The following is a 12,773-nucleotide window of genomic DNA, read 5'->3' as shown; positions in this document are numbered from 1 at the left end:
AAAACATGATAGGCCCTAATGTGTATCTACATTGAAAGGTAGCCATTTCTCTGTTTTGCCTCCATCTACAGGTTTTCTCTGTGTAATAGCAAATGTGATTTGTTATAATTTTACAACTTGCCATTCCAGTTGTACCACATGCAAAAATAAAAAGATCATAAGATGGTAGTGTATAAAGTTCAGCAAAACACGGTAAACACCTCTGCTTCATTTAATTTGCGACCCGCAAGAGACAATTTACAATTTAGACATTTAGCAGACGCTCTTAATCCAGAGCGATTTACAGTAAGCAAGAACACATAACTATACCAGTAATAAGATGCCTGAGGGCGAGAAATGGTCGTATGCACTGGACATATATAGAGCGTATCTTGAGTGTACAGGGTGTGATGAGGTCAGATCAAGTTATGGAATGTCAGAACAGGTCAGCTCCATATATGGATATGATGGATATCTAAGGGTGGCAGCGGGGGCAGTGTATTGAATGTACAGGGTTTGTACTGGGGCCTGGCCCAGGTATAGGCCGGGCCTTAATTTCCGGGCCTGTTGAGAACTCTAGTTTGAACTCTAGTTCTGGCCAGAAGACGGCGCCACTCGTCGGCAGTCTCCTCCGTGAGAGTGTGGAGGTGCTGGTGGCAGATCAGAGTGTGGAGGTGGTACTGCTGGGGCAGATCGGTGCACACGCCGATCTGCCACCAGCAGTACGACCTCACCCAGGCGACGTCAGACTGCTGGGCGAGTGCGGTCGCTTTGGCATGGGATTTGAAAATTTCCGCAATTTCCAATTTCCGCAATTTCCAATTTCCGCAATTTCCGCAATTTCCAATTTCCGCAATTTCCAATTGCCGCAATTTCCGCAATTTCGAATTTCCGCAATTTTCAATTTCCGCAATTTCCAATTTCCGCAATTTCCAATTTCCACAATTTCCGCAATTTCCAATTTCCGCAATTTACAAATTGGAAATTGCGGAAATTTGACCAATAAATCACAATGACCTAGGCACCATATATGGGGCTGATGTCACGATGACCTGGGCACCTGGGGGGCTTGCCTGGGGTGAGCGACGGGGATTTGAGTTAGGTGACGTGACAGAGTGACGGAGATTGTGGGTTAGGTGCCAAAAGCGTAAGGTTTCCTCCGGCCGCAATAATACATAGACAGGAAGAGATAGATAGATACATTATACAACATTGACTATAAACAATGTCAATGGTGTGTATTAAACTGTCAATGACTGAGCATGCAAGTGTGTACCCCACCGCACGCACGCACCAGCACGCACACGCACACGCGCACACACACACACACACACACACACACACACACACACACACACACACACACACACACAGACACCAAAATACAGCAACTAACTGACAGGTTATCTTGTTCCAACAAAAAGAGTCACACAGGTTGTTAAATATTGTAATTTTATTGTTTAATATTTTGTTCGCATACAGTATAATCTCTCATTGGTTTCTATGTTGCAGTAATTCCTGGACTGAACATCCATCATTCTTCTTGTTGGTTGGTTAGTGGGGTTTATTGGTTGAATAAGATTAGTACAGCTGGTTAGATAAGTAGCCATCACACAACTGGCCCACTCACCTATTCACTGCACTATTGCCAGATTCATACTTGGTTGCGCACCGGTGTCACATCGAAAATAGCAGATCTACAAGCTCACTGCAACACAATGTGAGCTTATAGAGTGGTTATTTCTGTGTGACACCCTCTGTGTGGCAACTATGTATAACTCGTGCGTAAAAAACTTGCAATGGGTGTGATAACAAATATTTATAATTTATAATATATGTTAAATGTTTAACAACTAACCCATATGTTGACCACATGAGAGAGGGAGACCCAGGAGAGTATTTGAATAAATACGAGTAGGCCTACGATAAGTTTTTGCTGGGTTTTGAGTCTTTTGACTTAAAATGCACAACCTAATAAAGGCCACACACAACCTTTAGGTTTCAAACCCCACGCTTCTTTACATTCCAACTCAATCAACAGTGTTATTCGATGCAAGTGCTTGAAAAATAATAATCTGAATGTAAGTATAATGTGATTGTTAGATAGGGTTAGTCAGGTTGACATGACATGAGAACTTAATAGGCTAACATGTTGTGTGTCTTAACTCCTGTCCAACACATGAGCCATGTGCTAGAAATACTGAATCTGTTCATTCACAACTCCCAATTGTTATCTGCGTAGGTGTAGGAGGTGTGCTTGTCCCCATTGGAATATAAAAATAGGCATTTTCTTTTTAAAAGGTAGATATGGTTTCAGTGAGTAATAACTGATCAGCATTCATCTAATGTTGCCCGGCTGGGGTGACAGCGAGCATAAATAGCACATGCAGGCAAGAAGGACAGGAGGTAGGACACAGAGAGAAAAGAGGGGACTCAATGTCTATGATCATTCAGTAGCTTTCAGTTAACAGCGGTATAAGGTGATGCTTTGACTTGATTCATCCACACAACTTGAGAATTGACAATAATGTCTAATTCATACTGTGTCGTACAACCGTGTGACTTGTCAAAAATAACTAGTCTGACCGATGCCATATTTGGTGGTTCGATGCTGAACCACGATTTTGGTGAGGCCTAGACCAGGGGTTCCCAAACCTTTTCATGTCAAGGACCCCCAAATTGACACTAATTAGCCATCAATGATTGATGTTTTGACAGATTGTTGAAGTAAATATAAAATACACACATAAATTGTTCTTTATTTTATCACTGTAGCCCTGTTAAAAACCTTTAAAACTTGCAACTACAAGTTGCAAAACTTGTAGTTGCAAAACTTGCAACTACAAGCTCACGAGTCAACTCGAGACTTGTGAGCTTAATTTAGAAACCTTTCAAAATAGGGAAGCAAGGATGAAAGTGGTTAAAAATCAAGACACATCAGCTATATAATTGCAGAAAGAATACTGAAAAAAAGTAAAATAATAATAAGGATATATCGGCCAGAACTTTTCAACTGACATAATGCCTCACATTTTTCTGTTGAAATCACTTATTTTTGACAAGCTACATGGTCACACAGCAAAGGGTGAATTAGGCTTAATAAACCCATGCCCAAACATCTAAAATGTTCTTCTTTTAATGAGAAACGTATTGTTATATCATACGTCAGTCAGTATTGAAGTGCATTGATTAAAAAGTAAGTGCAAGTACAGATTTTGATGCATTCATTTTGACTAGAGGATTAATTTATTTGCAATGTTGCCCCAAAAATAGTCATTCTACAGGGGTACTCTGCAAAGGAAAACCACTATATTTGATGCTGTTTCTAACCTAAAAGATATATGCTATTTTCCTCCTCATTTCAAGCTTTATAAGTTATCTCTGAGTGACAGTGTGTAGGAGCGACCTTCTTCTGCCCCCTGTTGTCAGTTCAGTTTAGTCCATCAAACACAGCACTTCTCCTCAATAAAAGAATAGCTGTTATTCTCCCTGACTGACAGGTTGCATGGTTTTCCGGTTTGCTTTGAGGAACACGGTATCTGAATCAAGCCAGCAGAAGCACAAAGTCTGTGAGAAGCACTATTTTAGTGCAATATTTTAACACTTGGTAACCTCGTCACCTAAAACAGGCTACCTCTGCATAGAGATGGAGTACAGTTCTGACATAGCCACCATCAACCGGCATTTTAGTTTTTACTGAGGGAAGCGCCATTATTCATGGTCATGTCACCAGAGCAAGGATAACAACATAGTTAAAAAAAACAGTTAATAGTTAAAAAACAAATAACAGCATGAAGTTATCCTTTTAAAATGCATTGTCCCCCGGTATACCTTGGATTCTGTCATCAGAATTTGGATAATACATATTGAAACCATAAGGCTTTACGATAAATGCAACTTGGCCATATGATGGCAAAAGTCTTCAGTGGAGGCCTTCCCCTTGGACTCTAGCTGCTCTCTGAAGAGGTGGGGGGAGCTGTGGAGGACGATCTCCGTCTGGACACTGACTGTGAGCGCTCAGGGCTGTGTTTGTCATACGGCTGGAGTTGCACCTCCAGGAAGTCCCTGTGTTGCTGGCTGATCACCTGGCTGATCAGGCCCGGCAAGGCCTGCAAGTTCCCCAGCAAGGTCTCCAGTTTGGTCTCCAAGAGGGCGATCCTCTTCTCCATGTCCTCTCCTCTGTCATTCAGGTCTGATATCATGTCGTACATGACGTTCTGAGTCTGGGCCGGGGGAGGGAAAGGAAACGCACTCAGCATTGTCGCCTTTGAACTGTGACGGAGGTCTCTACGGCATTATGTCAATTACTCAAGACAAAAAGACAAATGTAGGAATATGGTACTTGCTGGTACTTCACTACTTCATTAGACTAATCCAAAAGGGATGAAATTGCTCTGAGTCATCAGAACACTCTTGGCTATTAGTGTTTGAAAAATTAAGAGGGCATGAAATTAATTCCATTCCCAAGGATGAAACACTATCAACAAATAATGAATGTATTCAGAATGTACACCTACAGAAACCAAGAGGGAACTGTAAGCACAGCCCTCAAGAACCCTTCTGCCATTATACTTATAGTTCGGAGGTTGGAGGATTCCATTTGATTATGTATTGTATATACCATGCTTTAAGATTTCCAGACCACACATTGTAGACTGCTGACTCAAGAGGAGGAGGAGATGGCAGATGGGAGTATGGGAGGCTGCTGGGTGGGTAGTGATCGAGGTATCATTCACTAGGTGAGTAATCACTGACATAGCCTTGGGGGCAATGGCATCCATAACTTCCCTTGTCCTCTTCTCATTTGAGGCAGCAGTAATGGGACGGGTTGCTTTTCTGTATCATAGTGATATTAGTGATCCATTGAGGACCAACGGGCTGCTGACAGCCATTCAGGCAACTTATGGTTCATTTATACTCCAATTCTCCATCATACTACACAATAGGAAGCATGCTTTCTTTGGCACCCAACACCTAATCAGGCTTAGCCATGACCTTACCTACAGTAGATTTAATGATTCACCAAATATTCATTGTAATTGTAATAGATAAATATTCGGAACCATTTAACCTAACACTACATGGTCAACTCATCGATCCCTACAAACCAAATCGAATACCAGTGCGTTTACAGTATGCAAAAATGCTTACTGTCCCAACAATATCAAAAGTTACAATAGGAGGCAGGGCGTTTAGGTCCCAGGCACCTCAGCTGTGGAACCTTCTCCCGGCTTCGGTCCGTGGGGCTGACACGCTCTGCACATTCAAGACTAGGTTGAAAACCTTTCTCTACGACAAAGCCTATAGCTAGACTTGTCTCCAGTACTCGCTCACCCGACAAAGTCATAAGGGTGGGAACTGAGTAAGGGGAACCTCCTGCCAAAAACCTGCACCTGTGTTGTGTACTGTATCTGCTAAATACCATGGTCGTACATTGTTTGTGTGGGTTTGTCTCCCAGCAGTGCTTGCTTGTAATATACACTATATAGGCTCCAGTAAGGCCTGCCACTAACCCAAAATCCGGGGAATCCCTCCCCGGAGTCTCTTTTCGTCCTCCACGTCGCAGTTCCGTGGACCTCTAATATTAACCCCCAATTGACTGCCGAGTGTGACCGTGGACCAGGCCTCTTCATGGAGCCCATCAGAAGTGTGACCGTGGACCCGGCCTCACAGAGCACGACCTCGACCAGATGTGGACCAGGCCCCTCGGAGCCCACCCTGTCTATCTCTCTTCTATTCTTTCTTCCTATTCCCCCTCTACCCCTCTAAATTAATTGAATTGAATTGAATTGAACGTCTGTCCGGTCTCCTACTTTGACATAGATAATTATATTGCAAAATGAAATGGACACTGACATGCAGCTGCTTAAATTCAAGTCTGGGCCTGGTCTGTAAACAGTTATTGAATGAAGTTGGAATATATTAAATAGAAATGCCATAACACAGAGGAAACCCAGGGAACAGGTCTATTGTTGGTAGTAAAGCATGAAAGAACATAGGCTATAATGAGCACAGGATGAAAATGCTGCTGCAAGCATATCAGGACCATATATTGATCCACTGTGACTACAGCCATACAACAAAGCCACTGCCTGGAACGATCAAACTCTTTCTGGATGACGAAATTAAAGGAAATGGGTAAAGGATCGAGGCAACAGAGACGGACCAAAATGACAAACTGAATCAGAGTTATGTGGGCTACTCGTGGGCTCTGTGTGTGTGTGTGTGTGTGTGTGTGTGTATGTGTGTGTGTGTCGTGTGTGTGTGTCGTGTGTGTGTGTGTGTGTCGTGTGTGTGTGTGTGTGTGTGTGTGCAGCCTCATTTCAGTGTGAAATAAAATGCTGCTAAGAAAATACAATATTGTTTTGGTAGGCTAAATGAAGAGCCAAACAAACACCTCAACAATTGCACAGGGCTCTGCAGTGGCTATGCGGCTACCAAAGATATTTTAAGCCCCATTATATGGTTTCATTCATCCACTGGGAGCGTTCATTCAGATTATGATTTAATGCTATACTGCCCTCTGACGGTGAGAAGCCATTATGACAATGATTCAAAGGCCAGATGATGCTTCGTTCTGGCTATGAGTCATTTTATCCAATGTCACAGCCCTACTAGAGCCGCTGTTTTACAACACCGGAGGATTAGGCGATATTAACTAATACGTTTCATGGCTTGTTGGCCTCAAACCAATTTGGCCGTGGTGGAAGTATAGCCTGAATGTCAAAGCACTTAGCCAGCGATGGACAGTAACTTACTTTAGGCTACATTTACTCACATAAATATTGTACTTTTGACTCCACTACATTTATAGGAAAGGGACTCTTGGGACCCAAACTTAAAAAAAATAGGCTATCTTGAATTAACTACTATTACAAATGTAGTGCACACTGATCTACAAGCTCACAAAGGTCGCAGTGCAAGTCGTTGTGAGTTTGTAGATGAATACAATTCCTGAAAATGGGGCCACGGTGGCACAGTCGGTAGTGCTGGCGCCTCACAGCTAGAAGGTCCTCGGTTCAATTCCCGCTGCAGGGGACGCTGTGGGCACTGGGGACGTGTTCTCTCCTCCGTGTCATCAGTGCCCATACCAGAGGCGGGGTTGGCAAAAGGGCCTTTCTGTGTGGAGTTTGCATGTTCTCCCCGTGTCCCCTAGGGTAGGTACCCTCACAAAAAACATGCAGTAATCCTGGTCTCAAAACTACCTCCCCCTGGCAAATCGTAAAAAATAAAATAAAATAAAATCTGAAAATGTCTGATTTCTTTCTCTCTTACCTTTTGGGGGAAATGTTTTAAATGTAAATACAGAAATGCATTGTACATGAAAATGTACTTTGCAATTTGTATTTTTGAATACTTGAGTATATTTACTTGACTTGAAAATATACTGTCCAAACTGCACTCAGCCTTTCTTTCTCTTGTCTACTTCTGGCTGAATCATCAGATCACGGTGTGTCTCCCTGCCTTCTGCTGTGTCAGGCTGTGAGGCTGGCACACTGCCTGATCACACCCTACGGTTTGTCAACTTCTGTTAAATTGCATCCAGAGACAATCATCAAACACTACATTAAGTGAAACAAAACGTAGAGAATTACTGAACCTCTCTCTCTCTCTCTCTCTCTCTCTGTCTGTATCTTTGATTCCTGTGAATTATTTTAGGGATAGCCTACCTGTCATGAATAATGTCATTGACACTGCAATACAAAACGTGGCAAAAAACGTGGCAAACCTCATAGATCCTCAGTGCACTGCAAAAAAAAAACTTAAATCACACGGCTTGACCTTTTGTTCATGACCATATAAAAGCCTGTCTGTTTATTTGACACCTGTAGACTTTGTGATTGCATTACACAAAACAAATTAATCTAACGAATTAGCATGCATTTATAATACCATCACACAGTCACACGAACCATGAATGCAACGCTTCAAGTTAGATGCCCAAGTTAGACATCCTTAATGTACAATGCAAATGCCAATTAACCAACAGTAAACTGTTAGTCTAGCTTACCTTAGCAAGGTCCACTAGTGAGTTTGCTTGGTCATTCAGCTTGCGTTGCTCCATTTTAACACTTCTCAATCTGAACACAAGACCATTCAGAACCCAATAAATAATGCTATCAGAGTTATTGAATAGATTTGTGCACACAAAGCATACACACGGAGGACACTCCTATGAGGGACATGCATATAGAATGTGTGTCAGAGAATGCAAGGGTTGATAGGGGGGGTCAGTCCGTTGGTTCAGCTGCATGCAAGTGGAAAGAAGGTCACAAAAAGAGAAATCTGCCGTAGCCACTTAAACCCTCTAGACTTAATGAACTGGACCTGAGTTGGCTTGGCTCTGTGACCGCTTTTTCCTGCCCTCAACACAAAATAACAGCCGATTTACAAGCTCACTAATGCGTGACTTGTAGATCGTCTGTTTATTTGTTTGTTGCTAATGTTCACCCCAGAATATTGATACTGGGGCTCAAGTGGTAACTGGTTAGAGGAGAATCTGAACATCCTTACAAGCCTGTAGTAATATCTAATGAAGGAACGGGGAAGATCTACACAGTAAAATCCCGAGTGTTAACTGAAATGTAACCAAATGGACCTGTATAAGGGCCTGTGTATTCTGAATAATACAGTGCATTTAAATATAGGTTATGATATCATAACCTATATTTAAATGCACTGTATTAATACATTCCTGATTTCTTGACATACCAGTTTATAAAACACACACACACACACACACACACACACACACACACACACACACACACACACTAAAGTTAGTTATTTAGTTATTAGTTATTTAGTTAGTTAGTTATTTCATTAATACATCCAATAGGCCACATATAAAGCGCAGAAAGAACACTATCTTTTTAATCCCTGACACTAAAATGACACTAAGAAGTGCATTCATTTGGATTAAATTACTAAAGTCAAAGTTTGCATTTTAACATTTTAATCAGTTTAGCAGCCTATAGTAATCTTGTATATTTTATTCTGGATAGAAAACAAACAAACAAAACAAACACATTGCTGTTATGATAAAAAAAATATATGAGATTGTGGTCTCATCAATTATATTGATTTGTGGGATAAATACACTGGTGATATGGAACACACAATAACCCAAATATCCTATTTCCAAAGTCTCACCTAATCCATATACCAGGCTTAAATAATTCACGTTCCTTGTTTAATTAGGCTTCTAAAGACAGGGTCTCTGGGGGGTTTGGAAACTGCAACTGTGCAGTATATTCTGGAGTCTGGACCACGCACTGCAAAATCCTGAGTGCTGATGAACGCACAGAGAGTGTAGAAATTCACCACTCGGTCCATTTATACGCTTTCACTTTGGATTTTGCAGTGGACTTTATGTTTTAAGATGTCAGGGTGGATTCTTTTGCTTCCCTGCCCACACCCATGCATGCACTGGGGACAATAAAAGGCCAAGCCAGCTGTAGCAGGCACTATAACTTCAATGAGTAGCCAGCTCTTTATGCCCGAGTTATACTTACTTTCACGTGGGTGTCACACACCGAAAATAGTCCATCTTCTAGATCTCCTATTTTTTGCAACCGAACATCGAGAGATCAGCGGTTTGTCTTGTCTGATAAAACCGTCTAGATATTTCTCTAAAACCTGAATCCTCTTAAAAGTATATTAGACTGTGTGAAACTGATGACAGTAGCATAAATCAAGAAAGAAAGAATGGCCATAGGGGATCTCAGATTATTAGAGCAGATTCACCAATCTCATGCAGTGCAGGCTCATTTTTGTAAGTGCCTTGAAGACAGTCAGAAGTAGAGCAAAAATGACAAAAAAAGTTAGGCCAACAGAGGGCGCCACAGCAACCAAGGATAATACAGGCGAATATCCTCACAACTGAAAGGGGGGGCAAAATGCTTCACACAGAGCAGATGCTAACACAACTAGAGAATACTAAATGGTATTTTATTATTCAAGTAGTCTGTTGAAATGAAAGGGAACATGAGGCCGTCTAAAATGGTGATTTTCATTGTGTTGAATGAATGCCTTTTCTTTGAGGTTGATGTAAGATCTGTTAGAATTGTGCATTTCACGGTTGGATGACCATTAGCTGTCAGAGATGGTGGTGTTGAGAAGTGGAAGTTAGGCTCAGACTGGGGAAGCATAAGTCTACTTGCCATGTGTTTCACTATTCCTGGCCAGTTGGACGCTCTAAAACCTTCGCTTTGCTATTCATCAGACGAAACCCCCCCCCCACCCCTTTGAGAATAGTGCTGCATCCTATATTTTTCCTGGGTTGCTTTCTTTGACATGACCACTGTTTACCTCATTGTGGGAAGACTAATGCTAATTTTTTCCCCGGTTAGACTAATGGACAGGATGCACATTCCAAGGCTGGTTCCTGTCCAAGACATGCTGTCCCCGAGTAGCTGCTGAATAGTGCTGAGAGAGACTAACACTGTCATATTTGCTGCCTCTTGGGGAAAATCAGGACAACCTTCTCTTGGGGCCATATACTCCCGTTTGACACATCCTCTCAGATCGTGAGCTAACAGGAACATTCTGCCGGTGTGTTATTTCTCCCTTCATATTGCTCTTTGGACATTGTAAAGGGATCAGGACAGCAGACCCAAGGAATAGTAGGCCTAGTAGTGTGTCAAGGCTGTTTGCGTCATTATTGGCAAAACAGTCATATTTCCCTACAGCATATTGAAAGACATATTGTTGCATAAATGTAACATAATGGTCTATTTGTAGTATGTCTCTAAATGTTTTGATTAATTGAACAAGGTGGACCCTCTTGTAAACAAGTGGAAATGCTTTATTGGGTCGTCCACTCACAGTTAACAGTCTTTGTATTGAGTTTGTGCTTGAAATGTACTGTAATTCTGCAAACTGTCAATAAATATTTCAATCAATCAATCATCATGCCTACATACAGTACTGCTATTGTGCCTATTGATGCAATAACAGGTTCTCAACATTTTGTCCTGTGGTGAGGGGGGGGGGTCTCAGCTAAAAGATTGATAGTTCTGTAAGTGTACAAATGGAACAAAATGTACCGTTTGGTTCCATTGTACAATCTCAGAATTTAAATAACACTGAGGATTTTACAGTGTAGATTCGGCTCAAAAGAAAAAATGAGAATCAAATATACTGTAAACTGTACGTTCTGGACTGACCAGGAGCTGTTGCTCTGTCTACTACAAGTCATCCAAGAGAGAAAGGACGTGGGCGTTGCTGCAAATGTAGTCACAGGCGTCAACAATGGTTCCACAATCCGAAAGATGACCCGAGCCCAGAACTGTGTGACTACTCCATGACTGGCAAGTGGGTGGCGTAACATGACCTCTGAGACTGAGAGATATACGTAGAATACGCTTGCTATACAGCAGGTAACGAGCTAACAAGCTCTAACCGTCATCATTCGGTACGTGAAAGCACAGTTGTTTGGAGTTTTAATCAGTGGTTTTTCTGATTAAAGATCAGGTTTTTCATGACATTCATGCAACAATGAATGAAAAACACCCTCCATCACAGATAATTGAAATTCACGTTAGGAGCATCAATAGTAGTTCTCTTTTGTTTTTACAGTGCGCAGTATTGCATCTTAGTAACAGGGTGTAAGTTGTTGATAATGTGTTGTAAAATGTGTTCTTCGTAAGTGTTAAAGAAAGAAAGCTTTGAGCGTTTTTTGTCAAATTGGCATGACATGCCAACTATTTAAAAATACCAGTAGATACAATGAAAGATCCTTGACAAATTGATGATTGCGTCGCGTGAAATGCAGCCTTTGCAAGCCCAAAGCATATTTTGTGAGCTATGAATTTCACTTATCGATTGAGGGAGTGTAATTTTTAGTCACATTATATCTCATTGATTTCAAAGACAAGCTTCTTGTTAGCATGCACACACAACAGCTCTGCAGCTACACGTGAGGCGAAGACTTACTTTCGAGCTCTATTGCATAGTGTTGACACAAACAGGAAAAAAAGGAAACATAAAGTAGACAAATGAATTATTACAACATCAGATAGACATATTCAGATGGCAAAAATCTGTTAAGGCTGCTGCAACCCCCATTGCTCTGCTGTCTTCTCACTTCTGAACAGCAGCGACAATGATTTTCAAAATATTTTAACCATACAGTTGTGCATACATAAAAACATGCAGTAGGCTATACGGTATTAGAGACATGTGGAAACGCACGCACACCCAATAGTGGTGAGGTGCTGGCTATCAGAAAAAACGGCGAGGTCTTTAAGGGAGACGCAGCGCACTCATAATTCCAGCGCTGAGTACTTTATTATACCAACGTGGAACACAAGCTGCATGTCATAAATGATCAGCTCGGAAGGTCCTTTCATCTTGAATGTGGCCCTTTGCTCTGATTTAACTGTTGGACTGGATCTACAGGTAGATGCCTTCATCTATACATTCCATCAATACGTTCCATCAGTTCCTATTCTACTCCTTCGAATTCAGGCAGAGTCAGACCTATACCTAATCATCTAAATCTAGCGGATCCACAAGCTCACAACATGTTGCAACTTGACACATTGTGAGCATGTAAAATCTGTTATTTTCGCCAAATGTCTCCCTTTTGACTTATACCTGTCCATTCAAATTTCAAACTCTAGACGGGCCTGCCAGCCGGCGAAAACTAGTGTTCTCAACAGGCCCGAAAGTTAAGGCTCGGCCGTACCTGGGCCCTCATCAAACCCTGCAGTGTACACTCAAGAGAATGACCCCATCCTTAGATCTCCATATACTGTATGGAGCTGACCTGTTCTGACATTCCATATGTT

At 41.7% G+C, this 12,773-nt stretch overlaps 1 protein-coding gene and 1 long non-coding RNA gene across 3 annotated transcripts in view; both read right to left on the bottom strand.

Annotated features, from left to right (window-relative positions):
- Positions 1-12,773, bottom strand: part of LOC308310198 — a 200,911-nt gene that overhangs the window by 28,019 nt on the left and 160,119 nt on the right. The window lies entirely within an intron of this gene.
- Positions 1,457-12,773, bottom strand: part of kcnn2 (potassium calcium-activated channel subfamily N member 2) — a gene marked incomplete at its 5' end in the record, with an annotated part of 33,954 nt that continues 22,637 nt past the window's right edge. For both annotated transcript variants that reach the window (XM_080756366.1, XM_080756367.1), the window contains 2 exons: positions 1,457-4,202; positions 7,991-8,060. In XM_080756366.1, the coding sequence (XP_080612492.1) occupies positions 3,927-4,202; positions 7,991-8,060 (346 nt within the window). In that variant the 3' untranslated portion in view covers positions 1,457-3,926. The remainder of the gene's footprint in view (positions 4,203-7,990; positions 8,061-12,773) is intronic.

Source organism: Protomyctophum bolini (genome assembly GCF_963924005.1).
Source record: "Protomyctophum bolini genome assembly, chromosome: 22".
In the NCBI taxonomy this organism is placed as follows: domain Eukaryota; kingdom Metazoa; phylum Chordata; class Actinopteri; order Myctophiformes; family Myctophidae; genus Protomyctophum; species Protomyctophum bolini.
Note: the sequence above shows the minus strand (reverse complement) of the source record. Positions and strands in the feature narration are given on the sequence as shown.